Below are 24,435 nucleotides of genomic sequence, written 5' to 3'. Positions count from 1 at the left end.
TACAGCACCATCTAATGGTATTAATAGCCATTACAGGAGACAGCGGCTGCCAATATTTTGCAGTCAACAAGCAAGACATCAGGGCATTTCTCTGAGGGGCTAATTTGATCTTGTTGAATTCATGATACCACCATGTCCTAATTTTAGAAATAGCCTAAAAACACATACAAACAATATCTAAACCTTTATTATTTATTAGTTTGAAACTGTTTTAATAAATATTTGATTTAACAAAATAGGAAACTAAAATATGCATTAACCTCACTGATGAAACATCAGGAAAGAAACATACACTTTAAGTAGTGATTACACCAAAATTGACGGTTATGTCAAAAATAATACAATGTTGATTATTTTCCATGAATCATTTAATACTACAATTCTAATTAATAAAACATTTAAGCTGAAACCATTTATCATTAATTCAAGACAGTGACCTAACAGTCAACTTGAAATTGTTCCTTTAGCAGCGTGAAAAACGAAATAGTTATTTACACACTGTCTATGTTTTGTTAATTATAGCACTGTAGTTTTTGCTTGAAGTGTTTATTGGAAGAAAGTCACAATAGCCATTGGCCAATCATAATACTATTTTAATCTATTTTTTAATTAATAGTGCAGCTCTAATTTACCGTCGCCTTATTTAGCCTATTTAACCTAGTTCAAATGTTTGGGGTCAGTAAGGTCAGTAAGTCTTTTATGCGCACAAAGTCAGTAGACGGTAGAAGTGTAAAACTTTACTTTTGGGTTCAAGTATTTCTTATTATTTCAATGTTGAAAACCCCTGTGCTGTTTAGATAATTTTTTAAAAAACAGAAAATTCAAGAGAACAGCATTTATTTGAAATAGACTTTTGCAACATTATAAATGTCTTTTCTGTCACTTTTGACCAATGAATAACAACCTTTCTGAATAAATGTATCATTTTCTTTCACACAAAAAAAAAATCTTACCGACTGCAAACATTTTAGTGTATGTCATATTACAGATATAAAATGGGTTTGAAATGTGAATTCGAGACTTTAAACTCCTATTGTGTAAATTTAAATGTTCACCCACTAAACTATATATGCTTTAGTTTACCATATTAAATGCTCATGTATTGTTTTCACACATTGAAGAAGCCATATCACAGTCAAATTGTAGATGTCCTTAGTATAGTATGGGTGAAAAGAACTACTGTATATGTGTGCACATCTGTGTTTGTTTTTGTGCGTGGGTGCATGCGTCTCTTTGTGAAATGCACTGTGTGTGCATATGTGTTTGTGTGTGTGCATCTGCTTGAAGTTTTGGCCGCAGCTGAAGCAGGTGTGAACAAAATCACACATTGCATTTTTTTTAATGAGCTTGTGGTCTATGGCCAGCAGTGACTGAAGTGGAATCCAGCGCTCTCCGGGCCCTACACCTTCTAATAACAGCCATCTGTCTTCATGACTGTCTGCTCAACAAGCTCAGGGGAAGGAGGAAGAGAGAAAAGAAGAGTTTGGGTGGATACACGTTCAAAAATTATACAAAGCAATATTTGTTGGTTTTTTTCTTCTTTATATTGGTCAGTGTAGAGAAAGGGAACAGGATCATTGTAAATTGTTAATTTACTGTGCAACAACAAGTTAATAAGGATATTTTTCTTAGTTTAGCAGTTTACATTCTTACTTTCCTTGCCACTATTCTCACTGGCTCTACCATTTAAAAATGTATTACTTTTTTTTTTTGGTATATTTTCCTTATATTATTATTATTATTATTATTAAATTAAAGTAGTAATAAATTACAAAAGATTTTAAGATAAATATTTAATCAATTATAGCTATTAGAAGTGACAGCAATTAAATCCATGATGGCTACAAATCCTTAGACAACCTTCAATTATTTCCAAGTTCAACATATACACACCCATTCAAAAGTTTGTCAGTGTTGTTAGTTTTTTGACTATGTTACAGAAAATTTCTATTTCAAATAAATACTGTGTTTTTGAATTTTCCATTAATGAAATAATAGCATGCATCATGGTTTCCACAAAAAAATCAAACAGCACAAAAGTTTTCATCAATGATACTATAATAATAATGTTTCTAGAGCATCAAACCAGCCAGCATGTTAGAATGTCTTTGAAAGATCACGTGACACTGGAGAAATGATGCTGGAGTAATGATGCTGAAAATGTAGCTTTGCCATCACAGGAATAAATTACATTAATTTTTCACCTATTTGTGTTTTTACTGTTTTGTAAAAACTGTTTTATGTTTTTTGATCAAATCAATTCAGGCCCAAACTATGAAAGGTATAGTATATTTAGAGTTGTGACATGTTTAAATCAAAATAACTCACTCTAACTTGGTTGGGCAAGTGACAGTTCCCTCATTGACCCAAATCATTCTCACATTAGACCTAGTCATCAGTCATCCTTCTTTATTGATCTGACCTTCAAGTTCTATGAACAGATCATGCTGATCCATTTATCAAACTTCTTACTGTAACCCCTAAACCTTCCAGACTGTCCCATGTTTCCCTGATTTACATATCTAACTTGAAACCAACAACATGCGATCCTTTATTATAATGGATTAGTAAACACGCCCAACCGCGGTAGCTCTCTTGTCCTCGGCGAGTAGCTCTCAGGGGTCAGCAGTGCTGATGAGCTGTGTGATGGGGTCCTAAGCTCTCTGGCCATGCCGTACAAGGTCAGATCAGGTCTGAGCGCTGACTCAGACAGGTCAAACACACAGCAGAACCATATCAAGCTCTCCAACATCTAATTTCCTGTGCAGCACAGTGATTTCCTTTCCCCCGCTTTCATTTTATCTCCTCCTCTCCCTCATGTTTGCGAACCATCCTATCCCCTGTGTAGGTGTGTGTGGTGCCACCCGCATCCCCTCTCTGCATGTGTATTAAGCATAGACAAATAATACAATTTTCATCACAAAAAATATCGATTTGTAAAAAATATCTATATTTTGATGTGCATCAATACTGAAATATCTGAAACAGTTCCAATACTCAATTTACGCACTATTGATACACCGATACCAAACTTCGCATTCTCACACTCTCTTCTTTCCAATGGACAGCGAATTGACAAACACCTGCATCCTGTCACTCACTTATCTCATTCGCTACGATTAAGTAGTGCTTGTATTTCGCTTTTTTTGGTCATTCCCACAGGTTTCATGCTCACATCAAAAGCGCACGTACCACTGATCTATATAAGTGGCGCTCTCGTAAAGCCGCATCTCAAACAGCTCGCGAGTGTCAAATTTACCTCTTTTTCTTGGCTTATAATAATTAGACTTAAATGGTCAAATACCTACAAAATTATGTCAAAATGCCCGCCTTGCCGAGTATTAAGGTACAGTTGGTTTTGGAATGTAAATAGTTACAAAATAAATCGCATCTTGATGTTGTGTAACAGTATATTGGATCTGTGCAGTAGCTCTTAAAGTGACAACAATCCTAATAATCCTGCTGCTGTCTGTCAAGTTAATCAAAGAACAAAAGACTGAGAAAATCATTCAATGCTCTTAACTTTTGTAACTTTAAGCATTAATCTGTATTTAATTTTTACATTTAATTACTTTCATTTCTGTAGAGCTTCTTACTGGAATACTACTGTTAGGCCTGACAAAACTTAAAGCCATGTTTGTTTATTTATAACTTTATTCTACTATTTTTATTTGTGCTATCGTTTGCATTTTGTTTATTTGTTCTTATTTTATTACTGACTGTTTACTTGTCTTTTTAGTTTTACAATTTACAGCCTGTGCTGTGTGTAAGCTATTGCAACCAAATTACTCAAACTATCAAAAAATTATGAGATAATAATACATTATTCGAAAATGGTATCGAAAATCGTTTTCTTTTTTTTAAGTTTTTTATCTTATCAAATTTCAGTACTGTGACAAGACTACAAGAGAATAGGACACAGAGAGCGTACTTCACATTTTAAAGCACACACACTTTCGTTTGCTTTCATTTGCTGAGCACTGGCCACTCACTGCACATAGCGAGTGTCACTTCATGCACACCATTTCTGTCTTCACCTCTTCACCTCAATATAATGCTTTCATCCTCCCATCAAATCAGAGGAATCAACTACTCCTCAGACAATGCACCTCTTCTCACCCCTCTCTTCACTTTTTTCCCCTCTCGTTTCATTTATTTACTCTTTCTCAGGAACTACTCAGACCGGCTTTTGTAAGTTGGCTAAACATTTAATCAACAACACACTGAATTAATTATTGATTTGACGTATATGCAGGGGCGTAGCAAACGGGGGGAATGATGCAATCGCACTTTTAGGAACAGGTGATTCTGTCCCCTGCGCCACTATTTCCGCCCGTGTTCTCTGATTTGTTAGCAAACAGTAGGGGTAAAGGAGCGCTTCCTGGATTTCAAAGTTTGGTTAAAATAGAGGTGCTCTTTGGATGGGAAACTGAATATGACGAAAAAGCAAGAGAACTCCAAGGCACTCTCAAGTAGGAAAGTTAAAAAGCCTTTATTACCATGGCCTGGTCAAATCAACCATCTAAAAAACTCCAACGCGTTTCGGCTATGCCTTCTTCTGGGAGTTAAACAGATCTCAAAACAACAGAGTTTTTTTTATAACCAATCAGAAATCTCCATCTCTCAACAGGGGTGCTCAGGTAACAGTACACAAATGGGAATTATCTGATTTGTTACTTAGACTTGAGTGAACTAACATTCAGCCAATCACAGCGCAAATCATCTTGGGTGCGTCTGCCATAAGCTCCAAATCTCTTGTTGCTCTTGCGATTTTTTTTTTTTTTTTTTTTGCAAACTACCTTTACTTGACGCTGCAAATCGGAGATCAATTCTTCTTCACTGCTCTAAACAGTGGTTGCTTGTGGCAACACAGGAACTTGTGCTGTTGCCACAAGCAACCACTGTTTAGAGCAATGAAGAAGAAAGCGCGCGCTAGCAGTATGTCCGCTGTTAGGCAGTATTTAAGACTGGACCAACCAGCCAGTAAAACGGTGACATGTCTCAAATGCCATAGTGCAATTGCGAGGGGTGGCACAAGATTAGCAGCTTCAACACTTAATAAAGCATTTGAAATCAGAACATGATAGCAAGTGCAGAGAAAGATGAGCCGCGCCAGAATCAACAATCTCTGGACGCTTCATTCAAACAAAGAGAAAAGTTTATTGTTCTGGATGACCAGCTGCAGTCAAAACTGAAATGGCGTGTATTTAACAAAATTGAATGTCTAAATAAAAAGTATGTTAAAATCATCACAATATTCCCAATGTTGCTTCATTTTTTTATGTAAATATACTGTGAATATCCATTTTTATAATCCTGTCCTACTTTGGATGCATTTCAAGAATGCCTTTACTGGGGGGTAAAAAGACCTTGGCCATTATATACAGGACAAATTTGTTTCTATATAGCAATTTTCATTAGCAGGACTCCCACTACATGCTGATGAAACACTAACACATAGTGTTAAAATGTCTTCTAATCTGAATGACCATGACATAGAGGGGAGAGGAAGCAAGAGGAGGGTTTTCTCTGTCGACTACAATCTTTTATCAAACAGAAAGAGAGAGAGAGAGAGAGAGAGAGAGAGAGAGAGAGAGAGAGAGAGAGAGAGAGAGCACATAACCCCTACAGGGACTGAAAAATCAATACAAACACTCTTCTAAGAATGCAAAGCAGAGCCACACAAAAAGTTTTGTGGAACATCAGCAATTCCCAAAAAAAACTTTGCACCTCTGCAGACTAATCAAAACATTAGCATAAACAAGAAAGTCATTCACAAGAGCAAATGGTAATTCTGTTATTTAACGATAGCAACTCTTTCAATATACACAAGAAATTTTGCTTGACTTCTTCCAAACCACCAACAGTGAAAGCAGTGGAAAGTAATGCTGAAATATTAACGTGGTTATTAAGAGTATGCACCACACACACACACCTTAAATCATTTACTAGTATGAAGGAGCCGTAGGCGTACAATGTGTTTCAAGAACAAATGAGACAATGATGGAGTCAAACAGCCAGGAACAAATAAGTGTTTAAAGCAGGTGTTTTTTCTCGAAGAAAAATGTGGATAAGAAAATCATAATAAAACAATAAAAAAAAGGAATGTAATAAAATATGAGACTGAGTAGTATCCATATAAATCACTTTATCTTAGTTTGGTTCATTTGGTCCGGACCAAGGGTGAAAAATTATACTTTGTAGCATTTTCAGGGGTTTTGGTTCGTTTTTACACCACACTGATTGCTCTGGTCTGAATCAGTTGATGAGTGGATGAAACGAACCAAAATATAGTCATATGACAACATCCACATCAATCATTGGCCAGAATTAACGTGCGGGAAAATTCCAATGGAACTTCCAAAAGGAAGATGACAGAATATAATGCCGCATTCCAGGCAACCTGTAAGTGTTTTTCCAACTTTATACCAATGAAAGTGCACTGGAACGGCAGTCCAACCCGTGACTTCGTACTAGATCCATGTACTCCCAAAACAACAATGGCAGCCCCTACGGATGCAGTGTTTCTGCAGGCGATACACACTCATACACTTTAGGACAATATCACGTTGCAGTGAAATTAATAATATAATAATAATAACAAAAAATACAAAAGCAGTATGCTTGGTAAAAGCTTCTAAACAATGTTTTTTATTAAATACTATATAGCTGTACTATCAATATTTAAGCTATCTATATTTTTATCAATGTCCTTTTCATATTTTTACATAAAAAAAATCCTTTTCTTTTAAATCCCTGATTATCTGGCTTATGCTACCCCGTGCAATGTCTGAAGTTGAACTTTGTATTTTGAGCACTTGCGTTGTTTTTGCCTCTTCACGATGACTCGCTTGGTTTAGTCCACAGTTGTAAGTCGCTTTGGATAAAAGCGTCTGCTAAATGACTAAATGTAATGTAAATGTATCAATAAATCTATAAATAAATAAAAAATAGATGAGACATCAATGTGAACTGATTTAAAGAATAGTAGTATGTACTATGTACTTACTGTAAATAAAATGTCATGGTACTGTATTCTTGCTAAAAATGTAAGATATAAGGTGCCCCATAGGCTTTTAGCACAAGAAACTGTGCATTGTACACTGGGGAAAAGGAGGCTTTGCCTCTTCATTCAAGAAGTCCACCACACGCCACTGTAAAGTGTTTACGTGTCACTCCTCATGACATGATTCTGTAGCTGACTATCACAGCCTCCCGTAGCTATAGCAGAACCAGAAGAGCTGTGTGGGTGGCTGTTGTTAGCTGTCAGGGAAAAAAATCATTTTCTGCCTTACAGCACATTTATAACTGAAACTTACTCACTGATTCTTGAATTCATGATATTTCTGTATTGTTAGCACATTGCCAGAAGCAAGTGTGTTGTCTTCTTCGTCATCAAAAGCTGCTACATATAGCCTAAACATCTGCCTCTCCCTTTATGTCGCAGAGAGTGTTTTTGTACTCACAGATGCAGCTTTCTGCCTTACAACAGGTCTATACAAAGCTGAGAGAGAGGAGAAATCAGTGACATCAATTTGCATAATGAGGGGAAAATCTGTGGTGGCCACCTTCAATGCCTGGAGTTGAGATCAGCTCCAAAGCAAAGGCCAAACCTGAAATTTAAAATGTAAATTGGCTGATGCCTGTGAATGCTTCAGATGCATTAGGTAAAATGGCTTTCGGACGGATATAAAATGATAGTAAACCTATACTGACATGGTCTACATTGTCTCCATAGAAACAGGATAAAACCATGGTCACAGCATTGATGCAATACCACCAATTCATTCAAACTCTACAGAACATCCACTGGGAATAAAACCCCCCAACTTCCAAACTTGGCACAATGGTTTAATACAAAATGCCCAATGGAGGCAGTGAATAATTGCTGCATTTCTAAGACTTTTATAATGCAAAAACTGAAGGTCTACATGCCATGAAACGTTTTTTAAACCAACACCTGGCATCTTAATCTTAATATTTATGGAGACAGTTATGTGAACATCCACCATGTGGATTATCCTGCAATAAACCTGACTTATAACCACACGCACTGTACACTTTAGCTATCTAAATGGGGCATATCATTGACTTATTATTTTAAATACAACTAATTACTGTATAAACATTTTAGATTAACTCATACCCTACTACAACAGAAAACGTTGTACTACACAGGACACACACTTTAAAAAACACATAAACACACTTCACCCTAAAGACCACTAGATTCCCTCATTACACAAAGGTACACACTTCAAGTTATTTACAAATAATTTTCTTAATCAGTACTTTAGTGCTGTTTTATGTATGAAACGAAAAATGACACTTTTCTGCAAATTGCAAACAAAAATGAAAATACTTTATAAAATTGTATGTTATTTTGCTTCGCAATAAAATATTATAATTAATAAAATAAAATACTATAATTTTAGTTTTAATAAAATACTACAATTTTAGTTTCTATATGTTTACTGGAAGAATAATAAAGAAGAATAGTACACACTTAAAGATCAAAAGTGTACAACAGCATGACAATTAGGGAAACACAAAATGATAATCTAATTTTTTTTTTTAAATTGCCTATTATAAGATAAACATTGATGTACAATAATAAATGCGTTTAATTTTAGCTTTTAAAGTCCTCCAGGACTCCTAGTACTTTATACTCCCAAGTACATTCACAAATGCTGGGCTTAATTATCTAAAATTAGTGTAAATGGTTACAATTAAATGGATGAAACTGTAAGTGCAAGACGCACAGGTACAATCCATACACACTGAGTCATCCAATTAGGTTCTTCCCTCCACTAACCCTTACTCAAAATCAATTTTGTTCCAGGTTTTGCTGCAAATGTTGATTTTCAAACCCCAAAAGACAGTTTTTTGGGTCTATTTTGACTCATATGCGAAGCTGGATCTACATCAGAAGACCGACACTAGCCGAGTCAGAGTCGCAGCGCACAGCGAGTACCTCAGTAAATCTACCTGCCCAATCAATCACGTCAAAAACACACACAAACTGGTAGATCAACATCTAGGTCGAACACCGTTAGCGGAAGCGCCTCTGGCTCTGGGCCTAAACACAGCATTGCATTTGAATGACAGGTGTATAGTTTTACCTGTGTTCCTGTCTGGGAGGATACAGCAGTGTTGTTGCACTATGCTCAGCAGCACCTGGGAAGGAGAGAGAGAAATGTAGAAATAAAAAAAAGAAAATTAGAACAAGCATGCATGAAGGGACATTCAGTCTAAACAGCCATTAATTACAGGCAGAAGCTGTCAGGTCTAGAAAGCATTAAGTGGCGGTTTCCCTTCTGTGTGTGTGTGTGTGTGTGTGTGTGTGTGTGTGTGGCAGGGACGGCTGTGTGGGTGAAACATTTTATAACAAGGATGTCTTTACATGGATGTTAGGGAAGAATGAAGCCAAAACAGGAGATTACCGCACAAATGTGTTCACTGAGAGAAAACAGAGGCCACTCTACACACAAAATCCTCCAATTCGACACCCTCGACAAGTACACAAGATGAGAAAAGTGTGTTAGAGTATTAGGATACAGTAATAAATTGGGTTTTTACATTCATGCTGACTCAGATGTAACTCAGCCTAATTTTTGTTCAGTAATTCCCATGTAAATCCAGCTTTCTTTCACACTACCAGGTGTTTTTGGAGGCTCACATGGTATTTGTGTCTCTTCAAGGCCACAATTACAAGTAAACTGCAAATAACAGTATTTTGTTCAATAGTAATCATGTTCAGATGAAGCTTGGAAGTTTTAAAATGAGCTAATAACATGGAATTACATTTTCTTTTTCATATAGTTTTTTATGATTTTGCTCTCTAAACAGAAACACAGAATGCAACTTTGAAAAGTTCCAGATCAGAGTATCCTTCACACTCTGAGCCATTTATGCTGCTCATATTTTATGGTTATACTGAATTAAACATATAAAACCAGAAATCAATCTCAATTTAACAGCATTTCATAGCAGTCATTTCATTTCAGTCAGCAGAACAAATTTACCCTCTTAAAGGATATAGGAATGATGCTGCCATCTAGTGGCTGGGTGGCTTTGGCACTAGACTTTTTATCAGACAGACTCACACACACACAGTAGTACAATTGAGATACTAGTACGACATCCGGTTTCATTTCTAGAGTTTAATTGCTCAATTGTTGAAGATACTAAGTGTCTCAGCATTATAATGTATTATAATCCATTTTCACAATTTCAAAAAAAACTCTTGTTAGCTAGAAAATGTTAACTTGGTGTCATTAAATTATAAGCAGCATTCACAACAACAATATTCACACATCATAAAGAATAGAATAGAATAGAATAGAATAGAATAGAATAGAATAGAATAGAATAGAATAGAATAGAATAGAATAGAATAGAATAGAATAGAATAGAATAGAATAAAATAGAATAGTTTTGGTCATGCTGCGCATTCACGCTGCATCTGATGATTCAGGTTCTCAGACACTCTACAGTAAACAACACACAAAAGAGTGAATTATTAACCAATCAGCTGGAAAATTATCACTTGTGCTGGCAGAGATTAAATCAAGTAGACAGGACTGTTGGGTTTTGTGTTGTTTGTATTAAAGAGAATGAAATTAAATGTGTGTAGTGTGGATGGAAGAAAAGGGAAAAATATTAGTTTTACAATCATTCCCGAAATAAATGTTTTCCATCTTACATGAATTGTATTTAGCTCATCAGAGGAAGCTTTAGAAAACGGCTTAACATTGATGAAATAAGCTAAATGAGGAATCCGATTAGAACAGAGTCAATTCATTTACCAATCGGTTGCAAGATATGCAACACACAGTAAACATGGATTTTGAAGTCAGGAGTAAGGGGTAAGTAAACCACAATTGGGACTTTCTCAGTTCAGTTATTCTGAATGTCTTCATGCCTTCACATTTAAGAAACTAGTGTTCACTTCACTCTGATTCTCTGGCCAATTCCCTCCAAGAACAACTGCAGTTCAGTTGCCTGTCACTTTAAATGATTGAGCTTTTTTTAACAGGTGGATTCGGATTGGCTGTAAATGTTTGTGTTTATTTCTTGGAAATGCACATTTGACAGTAAAGCACTGAGCTTGAGTTGAGATGCAGATAAAAATTACTTAACAACAACCAAGTTTTATAGGCAAACATTTTAATATTCTACTCTTATTAAATATACCATTGTTCTTCTATAGTATCATGCTGAACTGACATACAGATTCATTGATTATAACAAGTACGCTCCTTACTTGCTTTCTTTGTAATTCTTTGCAATTTTAAGAAGTTTTTGTTTTTCATGAGACTTTCTTCATACTTAAATACAAAGACTGCTAATCTTTCACAAAATTTAATTTCTTGATTTGCTATTTTATAACAGGAATTTCATAATATCTAAATATAAGTTTAATAGCAAAACATGTAACCTAATGTTCTAATAGCCTTGTGGGCAGCACCGACATATAGCACCGTTGCACTTCGGCCAACCCGGGTTTAAGTTCCGGCTCGCGGACCTTTCATGGTTCGTCGAGGGTCTGTCTAAATAAACTTCTCGTCCACAGCGAAGTTGAATGCACTTCAAAATAGTGGTCGGGATTCACCCAAGGGGAAGTTAGAAGTTTGCGAGAGTATGTCTAAAAGTGGAGTTAAACGCAGCCTGCAATAAACCACTCTGAAATGCAGTTAAACCGAATCTCAGGTGAACTCAAAGAAGACTCAGCTTAACTTCAAAGTTCTAGCTCTCAATCCAAATTCTGCATTCTCTAGTCTAGACTACATCCTCAGAATCCTAATCAAGCTGTGGAACCTGCGCTTGCAATTCAGATGAGCCATCAGAGAGAGAACTGAAATTGAAAGGGAGAGGAAAGAGAGAGAGAAATTTCACGCAAGAGCAATTCCAAGGTTCCCCTGCACAGACTTCACAAACTGCATCCTGAACTAAAGCACACCAGTCACATCAAACTCAAAGCAAATCAGAGAACTGCCAACCAGTCCTTGCAAAAGGACAAACAGGGGCTCTGCTGATATTGACCAATATGGCCTTGCACTTACTCCAATATTTTGACCCCTGCCTTAAGACATACTGGCTGTGTTTATAAGAATACTTGCCGAGACGGACACACACAAAAGTATGTTAAAATATCAGTTCAAGCGCCATGATGAGACATTAAAGGGGAATCAAATCGGTGTTTGTTATCTTTTACTTAAATCGCTTGAGTAAATTGTCAAGATGTGCAAATGATTAACTTTCACTCAGTTAAACTTAGCAATTAATACGCAAATCACATGGATGTCAAACCGTGGGGACTGGTCCGTACTGATCACAGATCAACTGCAAACCGAATGTTAAAGATATAATTTTTGGTTTTGAGAGAGGTTTTAAGGAGAAAAAGGCGAAAACATCTGTTTGAGATTCAGAAAATCTCAGCTATTTATCAACACAGCAACTCAAGCTCTCACAGAAACAGCCAAGCAATGAAGAAAAGAGGTTGGTGACGTGTGGGTTCCTCCACCGGCATCATACTGCACAAAATGAAATTGACTGTTTTCTTTAGAATTAATGAACCTCTGCTCTTCCCTGAACTCCCAGTGCACGGGAACTGACACCGAGGAGCTGGCATCCCAGAACTCATTTTTCTGCCCAAACTAAAGTGCACTGTCACGTTCAATGTTCTGCTTAGTCGCCTGTGACGAGGATAAAGAGAAAAGAGTACAAAAAAAGAGAGACTCATAAACCCAAGGGTTTTCCACTCATCTCAGATAAGATTACGCATCGGAGTTCACCCAGCAAAAAAAAAAAAGCCAATTAAAACTCATTTAACCATTTGAGACAGTCAGCAGATGTCACTGATATAATCTATTCTGGACTCAAAGAGTGAGTTTAAGTATTCAATAATAAGAAAATAAAAAAATATATATTCTAATAACAATGATCCATTTTTAGCACAGCGGAATAAAAGTGGTTACCGTAAACAGCATTGGCCTATATGTCATTATTCTTCAATGCTGCTTACTCCAACTGCAAAAGCAACTATCTTATACTAAAGCACTTATGTGTGTGAGGTAAATATGCAATAGAAAATTTTCATAAGTCAGCATGCATGTATATATATATGAACCCTTTTTGCTAAGCCCTGCCTTAAAAACGTTACTGATCAATCCTACCTTAGTAACTGTTGCCGTCTGCAATTTTTCAGACAAGGTTTTGCTAATTGTTATTTGCAAGTCTATGGTGGATAAAAATTATATAATGGAAACAATCAAAAAATATGGTAATAATTGTTGCCGGGTCACAATTATCAGAGAAGATACAAGCAATATGTTATTCTTTTTCCAAATTTTAAATAAATCATAAAAAGTTCATACTGTGGATTAATCTCTCTGCCTCATTTCCAAATGAACACCACTAAAACAAGTACATTTACTCCAAGATAAATACTGTTATTAGTTTTATGTTATTTCATTACATATTTGTACTGTGGAGAAACTAAAGAGTAAAATAGTAATCAGTTCTGTTCACTTAAACTAATATTATCAGCTGTAAACACTTTCAAATGAGACTTTTCTCTTTTTAGTATGTGTGGAGCATTTGCCTCACAGTCTCCAAAGTCTTTAACCACTTTTACAGCATAATTTAACAAATTCTTCAAGAAAAGTGACAGATAAAATGCTTTGCAAAGGCCCCATAAGAATCGCACTGAATCAATTCTTACCACTTTATGCATACAAATTGAACAGTTTTATGTTATGTGTCTAGTGTCACAATCAATATGGTTTGTGTGCATGTCATCTAAAGAAAAACTATATCTTGAAAAAATCTAAACTTGATTTCTCATTCATAAATCAAACATACATCTGGCTACAATCTGATATATCAAACATACAATATATGAAATATATAGTGTGATAGAGATTCCATCTCTCCAATAATCATTGCCCTAGCTGACCCTCTTACCACAGGACACCAGCTGGCTCATGGTAGAGCATGTGTGAAATCTCTGTGTAATCAGTGTGTGTACACTTACGGTGTGCTTAATCAGTGTGTATATAATCAGTGTGTCTAATCGCAGCTCTCTAAATTACTAAATAGCTCCAACTGTCACAATCAAGGGGAAAAAACACTGTGCCGCACAAGCAGATATACTCTCTGTGTGCATGTGTGTGTGCATTCTCAGAACTCACTGTTTTTCAGGCACCTCTTAATTCCCAGAGTAATCGGAGTAAGGCGTAGCTCTGAGACAGCAGTACTAATTACAGTGTTTTCTGGAGAAATGTTTCATGCTGTGGCATTTGAACCTACAGTCAGAGATGATAAGGTCAACAACCACAGAAAGGGTGAGAAGTTGTGAAGAACTCTTGTGTTCTGTTACGGTTTTTAGTTTTCGGTACTCCAATCATGTAAATGTAAAAATAAGTATAGTCATTTTTAAATTAGCCTATATTGTGCCTTCATTTTCTTTTAGTAAGTATCTAAAACCTATTTTTATTATAATATACTATTATATACTTATTTTTTTAAATGTCTTTTTTTTTTAATTTAAGTTAATCATTTTTGTACTTTAATTTAAACATATTTTTATTTTACTTAGAGGCCACGGCAACATTTCTATTTTTTTAAATTCGAGTTTGCATCTTATATTTTAGTTCAACTTTATTTCAATTACCAAAAAAAATATTTTGATTAGTTTTAATTAACAATATAAAAAACACTGGTATGCAGATATTACTGAAGCTTCAATCATGTTTTGTGAAGGTTTTCCACAAAACATGCACTTTTGTCAGAAATAGGACTGGTCTCTATTCTAGTAGGGATACATTCATACAAACATTTTGGGTGAAATCAATATTTAATTTTCATGTTAAGAATGTAAACAATAAATGGGGAGAATTCTACATTATTCTGTGCAAATAAATTAAATAAATGTTTTAAATGCTACAAGTAAACTTACTGCATTATAACAATATAATGTGCAGAGTTAATTTATTTTGACATTTGCTAAAGATTACATTTAACGATTACAATTTGCATTAAATTAGTAGCATTTTAGTGACTGTTGGGGGATGAACTAAATAATCTTAATGTAAAAATGAATAAAAAACTTTTTTAGCATCAACAATTACCTCATATGGAACCAATATATTGAACATTCGTATATACTGGTAATGTCAATCTGATTCTTCACTGTGTACATTTTTCTTGGGGTCCCTGGAAAGCACGGAAAACATATTTCTGACCCTGCCTCATTAATTCATTCATTTTTTTCACTCATTAATTTTTGTGCCATCCTCTCGTCGTTTCCTATACTTATCTTGCCATGCAGCAGAGCTTCCACAGAAGCACTTACACATGCCTGCATTATAAATGGGAGAAGACAAAGAAATAATACTGTAGCTGCCGTTAAGCTGATGACACAAGCACACATGCGAGACACGAAAAGCTTCTTGTGGCTTGATGTCCATGAGTTCTCCTGTCATATCACGCTTTACCAGATATGAGCTGAAAATAAAGGCAATCCCATGGAGTGTTTTATTCAAAAGGCGAAATATTTATGGGAAAAGAACAACAGAGGAACCTGCATCATGATCCACATCATACACTGTAACTAGTAGGGATGTAGTATGGTTAAATATCTAGTTTAGTGCTCATAATCATCTGTTCGCAGAAAGTTGTGATCGACAAAAAAGTATTAAGCATTCCAAAGAGTCACTTAATAAAAACATTTTTTATATTTACATTTTCTATTCAAAACTATCTGCTTGCTTTAGCTCGATTCAAATCAAATCAAAAGACACCTATACTTTTGATTTGATTTACTGTAGGAATCCCAATCTTTTAACGATTAATCGTACAGCTCTATAAATGTTGGACTGACACGTATACTTTTGAAACCCAACAGAGAAAAACAACATACTGTGAATTGGGGGAAAAATGACATAATATTATTTGCTTCCAATATCGGACTGAACCCTTTAATTATCCTGAACAATAATACAAATACTAATATTAAACTATAGGGATATGATAAACAAATGCTAATATTGGCATAGCAGGTAGAACAAAATTCCACACCTGTCTTCAACCTATTCTGAGTATTCTGAGTCACTGAACTGAATAAATGATTTTTTAGAGATATTTACAGGTAAAGCAGCTATATAAGAAGCTTTAATAAACTCTCAGCATGGGCCAACGAACCCTTCAGATCCTCAGCTAAATGTGCTGTCTATCAGCATAAGTGTAAGATACAGAGAAGGCTGATTCTGCCCGTCTGAGTTATTTCTGTAGAGCTGGTGTTTGAAACTGCAAATGAATGCAGCACCCCGCACTTACATTGACAGACAGCTGCATCTGGGAAGCTTTGTACTGCATCTGCTGCTGGCTTATGTAATATGTTTAAAATGGGCATCTTAGAGTCATTTTAGAGAACAGCTTAGATAATAGATGCATATTTTGTCAAATTTGCTCTATCGCAGTCACACACACACACATTTGAAGATTTTCAAGCAAAAGGTACACAGACACAGACTTCCATTGTTATCCTAACAGCATCAATTTACTGGAGTGAGGTGTGAATGCCATTTTGGGTGACCACAAATGGTAGTTTTTCTTATTTGCAACATTGTATCAGGGATGACCTGATATTGAATAATTAGCCTATATTATGCCTGATATAACCAATAAATGCCCCGTAATCAAATTCTACGCTATTTTTTTATAAACAAATAAAAAATATATATATATTATAAACTAAAATCAACTGTTTTAAATGCTACAAGTGAATTTAGGTATCATAACACATGTACAGATTTGATATTCATTTTGAGATGTGCAAAAGATTCTTAGGCCTGGTTTCAGAGACGACGACAATTAAGTAGCTTTTATAAACGTGTCTTAGAAATGAACATTGCTGGTGTGCATCTTGAGAGAAAAAAACAAAGGCAATGACATATTTTAAGATATGCCTGTACATGTGTCTTCAGTTAAAACAGCTGAAACATGCTTTTTAGTTGTTGTTTTTTTGTTGTTGTTTTTTGTTTTGTTTTGTTTTTTGTAAAAAAATATCCAAAATAGCCTACATATTTGAGAAAATACATAACCAGTAAGTGTTCAAAACTATCTGCTTGCTTTAGCTCGATTCAAAGCGGGAAGCTTGTAATGTTTTTAATTCCAGTGGTACTGGTGGATTTCGGCGGGAAATTCGAGCCTGTCTTTGCTGGATGTTGGAGGTGGAGATTTATAGACTTTTCTCACAGCACTTGAGATAATTAAACTTATCAGTTTTACATGGCGGATCCAGAAAGGTTCAAATGACAATCACCAGTGACAAAAGATTCACACGCTGTAAAATGCTAAAGACTTCGTTCGGACTTCGGAGTGGCTACAGAAAGAAGAGACTGAAACCGGGCCCATGCAAAAACAAGAATAACATTAACTTACATATCGGAAGGACATTACAAGTAGTCACACAATGCTGACATTGCTAACATTAACAATTTGGGAACAAAGTATAATTTGCTCGGTTTTGCGTGATATGATAACTTATAAGAGATTGTTAGATTCAATCAGCGCGATTTACTGCAATGTCAGAATGAGAACAAACGTGGATGTTTCTTACTTGTTCAGATGACATTTTTCAGTGAAAATTATGTTGGTCATATACTTCCAAAAATTCCACAATTCTAATCACTCATTAAACAATGTGATAGAGTGTGTCTTTCTTTAGTGATTTACAACTTAATATCTTTCCAACATTAAGAAAGGGGATGTCCCACTGTCACCCCAAATATTCAGATTAGTGGTAGATCAACGTAATGGGCTGATACTTCCTGAACTTCAGCCAGCTCCTTGTTTCCTGTCTGTGTCTGATTATTGTTGCTGTGACTACTTAAGTCAGACACACCTGAATTAATCAAATTGTCCAATGATGGCAGACAGGAAACAATGAGCTGTCTGAAGTTCAGGAAGTAGTGCAGCTGTGCATAGAGCCCATTGTTTTAATTACCGATTCTTAAAAAGTTTACATTTATAAGTGGATGTAACTATAATCTAATATTGGGTGACTGTAAATTGCATAACACTGAATGTTTACATGAACTAGAAAAAATATTATTTGAGATTATTTAAGCATATTTAAGCTTACATTCATAATAAGATGGATAATTATCAGTTTTGAAAATTGCACTCCAGTTGACCCACACCCAGTTAAGCTACACAGAAACGGGAAGAAGTTGTTTAATATATCTTGAATATTCAAGAATGAACATTCTGAGCAAACTGGAGGAATTTTCGGAATTAAAATAAAATAAAATAAAAGGCTTAATAAAAATTGACAACAAACCTAAATTAGCAAAATATTTGTTGAATCCGACAGGTGAAAATGTCACGCCTTCTCTCGTCAGGTAAGTGATGTAATGCTGAGCTCTGCATCTCACGCGCCGCCGCACACAAGCTCGTTAGAGTAGACTAGAGTGGACTTTTTTGTTTTCTTCTCCGCCTTTCAAAAAACAAGCATGCAGAAATTGCTAAACGTACCTTCTTCCACCTTGACATTCTAGGTATTCGTTGAGCTTGCGGCTACATGGTGGTGAGGATGCAGCGAAGTTTTCAGAGTGCATGCATAGCAGTCGCCGCCCCGCGGGTGCAGATCAGGTGCAGATGCGGCGGTCCCCTGGAGGTGATGTAGCGCTTATCCACGCCGCTGGAGGGAGCAGTTCAGGACGCTGTACGTTCAGGCGCCATCATGGTGAGGTCGGAAACACGTTTTATGACATATGTGTGCGATTTTACCGCTCATTGTTTATATTCCTTTCATGTTAAATCCTGTATTCCTAAAAATGTGTAAAATAGTCAAAAATTAAATGGCTTAAAGACGATTGATCTGATTTGCGCTTTATCTAAAGCCACTGTTTACACACCGATCAGAAAAATTGTAATGGAGTGTCATTTTATTTACGATTGAGGAAAGAAAGGTCTTCGTGATTCTCAGCCGCTGATATGTCTGTCAGAAAAGAAGGTAAGAAGAGAGCATTGAATACAAGTGTATGACAGTGTGTAACAGAACTTGTGCTCTGCACGTGTTTTTATTGTTGTCATCGTTGACACACTAGAACACAACGTGTGTGTGTGTGTGTGTGTGTGTGTGTGTGTGTGTGTGTGTGTGTTAGTATTCCAGTCCAAGGTTCTGCAGAGATTGTATCCTGCTGCATCCCAAGAGCAGAGTGTGCTGCAACCCGTTGCTGAAGAGCAGAGCATTGTACCTGTGCCACCTGTGGAAAGACCTCAGTACCCACTCAAAAAGCCAGGTTGGAGTTAGCTTAATGCTTAAGTCCTTAAACTTTTAAAAAGTGACCCTTTTATCCTATTTTAAAGGTGCCTGATTCTGTTTTGTATCACCTGTACGATACATGAATCGGTCTTTCTAAATCATTCCTTTCCGAGAGCCAGCTCTGCTCTGATTGGTCAGGGGGCCCAGTCTGTTGTGATTGGTCTACCATCGTGCAACATTTCATGTTAAAAATACCCATTTTTTTTAATCCATGCATGCTTAAACAATTGCCTGATGGGCTGAATGAGCCCTCCTCTGATCACTGTGATTGCCTCTATAATCCTGTACAGTAAAATAATCCTTTTCATCTCCCTTTTTTTTAGGTGATGAGAAAAGTACAGCTGTACCAGGCAAAAAGCTCTACACTGTACTTCCTCCTCCTCAAGGCTACCTGCTCACTAGCGAGGATGATCCTGTCACACTGTCCAATCCAGATTCCACTGACTCTGAGAACAGCCCAGTCGGTGAGTTGGTGAAAACCGTGTTCTATCTATTAATGATACACCTCTTTGGTTAAGACCACCATCGCTTTTCCCCTTTATTTGATTTCTCTTTCAGTCACACATTCCAGTATGAAATGGATACCACTAGTTGCTGTGAAGTGATCCTAGTAATCCCTGTAAATAATTATTAGTCACTGCAGATTATATTAGCCTGTCTGCAGCTGTATCTTGATATCCTGATAGATATTTTACTTTTGAATTATTTAGACTAATCAATTGTGTTTTTTAAATATTGGGTGATTTTTTTTTCTGTTTATTTTAATTTGCAACTCCTGTTGTGGATCCAAATGATCAAATCGTTTGATTCAGTGGAAACACCTCAGAAATAACATCCTTGTTGATCAGGAAAACAGTTTGGATTTATCATCTACACAGACACAAAATTAGTCAATTCTATGCTTAATTTGCACAAATATCACAGAACAAAAGGAATCAGACCGTTTGAGATATTTGATTTGCCCTGATCATTTGTGATATTTCATTGTGGCCCAATTGATGCATGCTTTTTCCTGCTTCCTGATGTATTTATACAGGTAGGACAAGCCAAATCAAGGGTTAACAGAATTTGGGTCTGTTGGTACTTGTATTATATGACATTACATTTTAATAAATAAAAATATTTAATGACAAAACCAAGCACCTCCTCTATACAAGGTTGCATTGTTACATCTTTTATTACACATTACTCATCCCACCATCATGAGTCTATTAGTTCAGGTGTCGTATTGCTGGCTTAGTATGCATGCAATACTTCTTTCCTCTTTCACTAAAAAAGCTCTGTAGATCCTACTGTCTTTTTGCTGCTATTGATCTGAATAGACCTCAAAAGACCCGCAGAGCAGCAATAACTTCATTCACAAGCTCTCTCTCATTCACACACACACATTTACTCATACTGTCCATGTTATTGAGGCCTTTCCTCATCCCTTCTTTATTGCAAACCGGTCTCATTGTATGAGCTGTATGCTGATGAGCTGAATCTTTGCTTCCTGCGGTGTGTCACTCAGATGTGTGGTCAGTTTCTCTGCTCTGAATACAGATGAAAAAAATCAATAGCTCAGCACTACTCAGTGTGTTTGTATAGTCCTAAGTAGCTTGAAAAGCCTCGCAGAAAACCCATGAAAGGGCAAAGGAGTGTGTGTGTGTGTGTGTGCGCGCACTATCCACTCTAGTAATTGCCTCTTATACAGCATGTGCACATTTCTTGAAGGATGCTTTTTATTTGAAAGAGTCTACCAAGAGCATAAATGTAATGAGGCTGTAACTGATGTCATTCAGTTTTGATAGTGTATTTATTTTAATCTGTTCATGACAAATCAGTCACATTAAACCTCTTTTCCCAGATAATGGAGCCTGATGCTTGTCGGATTTAAAACCCCTTTGTAATAATTCTAGTACTGTGAGAAAGTCCATAATCCCACTCACCAATGAGCCATTTTTGGATCTTTCAGACGCAGATGAGCATGAGTTACATAAGAAGAGGAAAAGGAGGAGAAAGAAAAAAGTGTCTCCTGTTATTTCAGCCAAGGTATCCACCCCTCCAGTAGAGGGCACTATACAGGGCCAGACAGATCCTGTACATCCCAGCAATGAAGGGGACACTGGAAGCTCATTGAGCAATGAACGGATCAGCAAAAACAGAAAGAGGAAGATGAAGAAGAAACGGCACAAAGAGAAACTCATCGCTCTTGGACTGGTGCCTCATGTGAGAGCTATTGAGTTCACATATGCACAGGGTGGACATGGAAATACAGAGGAGCTGCTCCACTTCCTTCGTACCACACAGGAGATATACCTGTCTGATCGCAAGTCCTCTGGTATAGCATTTTACTATAGCATCACTTTTTTCTATGTTGAGGACCATAGACATACACACTAGATGTCACGTTGGGGTTCTAAGCATGCGTCAAAACTGCCGCCATCTTGGAACAGGGGTCTTGTCGTAGGAAGTAGCTAGGTAACGCTGCCTTTACTTCAAATGAATTGATGGTGGCAATCTTTTGTGCTGTGTATGATGTTCACACGAGAAAGAATGTTTTTAAAAAATAATAATAATAATTTTATTTTTCCTGGAATCAATGATAAATACATGTCTGACTGTTGAAACGAACCAAAAAAAAACGAGATTGATGATTTTTATGATGATTTTAATGATGATGATCATTAATGATGATTTATGGTGATTTTATTTCCGTTAGACCTACATTGACGCTGATGCATTAAAGTGGAGGGGGTCCCCTGTTCCAAGATGGCGGCTCTATTGACGCATTCGTTCTAATAAACTGCTGTAGCCAAGGCAACATCTAGTATATCTATGGTTGAGGACAAATAAACACTACCATTCCAATATTTTTTCGGTTGGCAAGATTTTTTTATGTTTTTGAAATGAGTCTTTGACGGTCACCGAGGTTGCATTTATTTGTTTAAAAGTTCAAAAGAACACCATTTCTGGAATGGAAAGCTTTTGTAACATACAGCACCATTTAAAAGTTTAGAATCAGTAAGAATTTTTTTTTTTTTTTTACTTTTATAATACTAATACTATTTAGCAAAGATGCATTAAATTGATCAAAAGAGACAGTAAAGACATTTATTATGTTACAAATGCTTTCTATATGAGATGAAAGCTGTTCTTTTGAACTTTCTATTCATCAAACGATTTAGAATTTGTTTTCAACTTTGCTAATATGAATAAATGTTTCTTGAGCACTGCAGCAAATCAGCATATTACAATGAAGGACTATGTGACACTGAAAATTCAGCTTTGCCACCACAGAAATAAACTCCATTTTAAGATATATTCAAGTAGAAAATATGATTTTATATTAAAAATAAAGTAAAAATATTTCACAATATTATTGTTATCAAATAAATGAAGCATTGGTGAGCAGAAGACACTTCTTTTAAAAGCATAAAAAATCGTACCGATCCAAAACTTAGTTTTGATGCAGTGTATATGTGTGTGTATAAAACTATTAAGGTACTGTACATAATGAATTGATATTCTTCTTTTCAGGCTCCTGTGTAGAAAGTGGACATGCTCTCTCCCTCATTGCAGCTGAGACTCTGTTCTCTCGTCTGTCTGGTAGGACGCTGCCCCCTGCTGAGATCTCCAGGCTGTGTGGACTCGGGTCTCTATTGGTGAATAACGAAGAGCAGTTAAAATCACAGCTACAAGAATTCAGGCACACAAGCACATTGCCTGCAGGTGAATGAGGGCGCTTGGACCTCCCATGTGTGAACTGTGAACATCACACATGTGTGTGTTTTTGTTTTATAGTAATAGTTATAAACAAAAGAATATTGATTTCACTGCCAAAAGACTAAAAATGCCCACAAATATATAAACTACTATAATGGAAACGTTTGGTGTCCCTAATATAGTTGGCCATTAATGTTACTCTGCAGATATGTTGAGATGTCCTATTAACAAAAAAATGTATGGGGATCTATATCTAATAGTGCATTTAAATAAAGCTGTACTTTTTTATTTAGCCCTGATTTGACCAGATTGGTCCTGTTGTGATTTTAATCTCCAAAATATCAGCCAAATCTAGACAGTAGTAAACATAAATTCATGATACCTAAGCAAACAACATAAGAACACGCATAAATATGGGCAAATGTTATATTTAGATGATCTTTCTCTTTCTCGTTTTACAGATGAGGTTTCAGTGGTATGTGCTCTTATTGAGTATTGGCTGACAGAGATTTTGCCCATACAGAGAGAGCAGAAGACATGACGTCCCCAGATTCAGAGCCTAAGAGGATAGCGACTGTGAATAACCAGCAGGTGTCTGATTGTAATATCTCGTCAGTCTGATTTATAGTCAAGGAATTCAAGAAACTCAGGATTAAATTGCATAATTTAACCAGTATGATATATTCTAGTTATCTTGCCTTCACAATAACAATTATTATCTGCTGCTATTTTTTTTTTTTTTTTTTTATTGCAAGTCACCAACACACTCTCACAGCTGTTTCTGCTATCCATAGCCTATTATTGACCGTGGCGCTGGATCACCGGTCTTCCACAGCTCATTATGCGTGGTTTAGCGTCTTAGCAGCTAATTACTTTAACATCAGAACGTCAGCTCAATGATCTCAGAGACTGTTTAGAGCTTTTACTCACTAGACTGCTCATTTCACCAACACAAAGCCTCATTAGGGGGTTTTGGGGGGTTTTTTTACATTTAATGAGCTACTTTGGGGCATTGACGTGAGAAGCCACTGTGACTATAAGTGTGACTAGAAAAATGTCTTAGTGCAGCTATAAAGATATTAAAGTTTTATTTCAATTCACAAGATAAACAAATGTGTTCTTGTTTCCATTGATTGTTTGATATACCTACCTGCATTAAGAGCAGTGCACGACATACCAAAATCCATTTAAACGGATACAATGTCTTATCCATGACGTCAAGGAAGAATGACTTTAGCTAAACAAGCATCTCTAGACAGCCACGTGTGTGTTTGTGCTAATCTGCGATACTCAAGGCAACCCACAGAATGGGCTTTGATGCCATTATAGGATCACATGGGTCTGGGTTGGCTCAGACAGAGAATACGTTTTTTATTGCTTCCCATTAGGTTACA

The 24,435-nt window shown here is 36.2% G+C and overlaps 2 protein-coding genes across 4 annotated transcripts in view; one reads left to right on the top strand and one right to left on the bottom strand.

The window, feature by feature from the left end:
• Window positions 1-18,656, bottom strand: part of dlgap2a (DLG associated protein 2a) — a 128,710-nt gene extending 110,054 nt beyond the window's left edge. The window contains exons 1-2 of the mRNA XM_089120363.1: window positions 18,544-18,656; window positions 9,123-9,177 (exon numbers count right to left, since the gene is read on the bottom strand). Coding sequence (XP_088976489.1) covers window positions 9,123-9,177; window positions 18,544-18,561 — 73 coding nt within the window. The 5' untranslated portion in view covers window positions 18,562-18,656. The remainder of the gene's footprint in view (window positions 1-9,122; window positions 9,178-18,543) is intronic.
• On the top strand, window positions 18,625-24,148 carry erich1 (glutamate rich 1). Of its 3 annotated transcripts, none has more exons than XR_016146684.1 (6): window positions 18,625-18,754; window positions 19,176-19,313; window positions 19,660-19,800; window positions 21,291-21,656; window positions 22,929-23,047; window positions 23,503-24,148. XR_016146684.1 is itself a non-coding variant. In XM_089120367.1 (6 exons), exons 1-6 carry the CDS (start codon window positions 18,625-18,627, stop codon window positions 23,580-23,582), a joined length of 1,047 nt encoding a protein of 348 aa, XP_088976493.1. In that variant the 3' UTR covers window positions 23,583-24,148. The 3 variants fall into 3 exon arrangements, 2 of the variants coding, with proteins under 2 accessions (XP_088976493.1, XP_039504454.2); XM_089120367.1 differs by having other exon boundaries at window positions 22,856-23,047; XM_039648520.2 differs by lacking the exon at window positions 18,625-18,754 and adding an exon at window positions 18,761-19,024 and having other exon boundaries at window positions 22,856-23,047.
• The last annotated feature ends 287 nt before the right edge of the window (window positions 24,149-24,435 follow it).

This window comes from Pimephales promelas, chromosome 15 (assembly GCF_988280905.1).
Source record: "Pimephales promelas chromosome 15, fPimPro1.hap1.1, whole genome shotgun sequence".
Taxonomy (NCBI): domain Eukaryota; kingdom Metazoa; phylum Chordata; class Actinopteri; order Cypriniformes; family Leuciscidae; genus Pimephales; species Pimephales promelas.
Note: the sequence above shows the minus strand (reverse complement) of the source record. Positions and strands in the feature narration are given on the sequence as shown.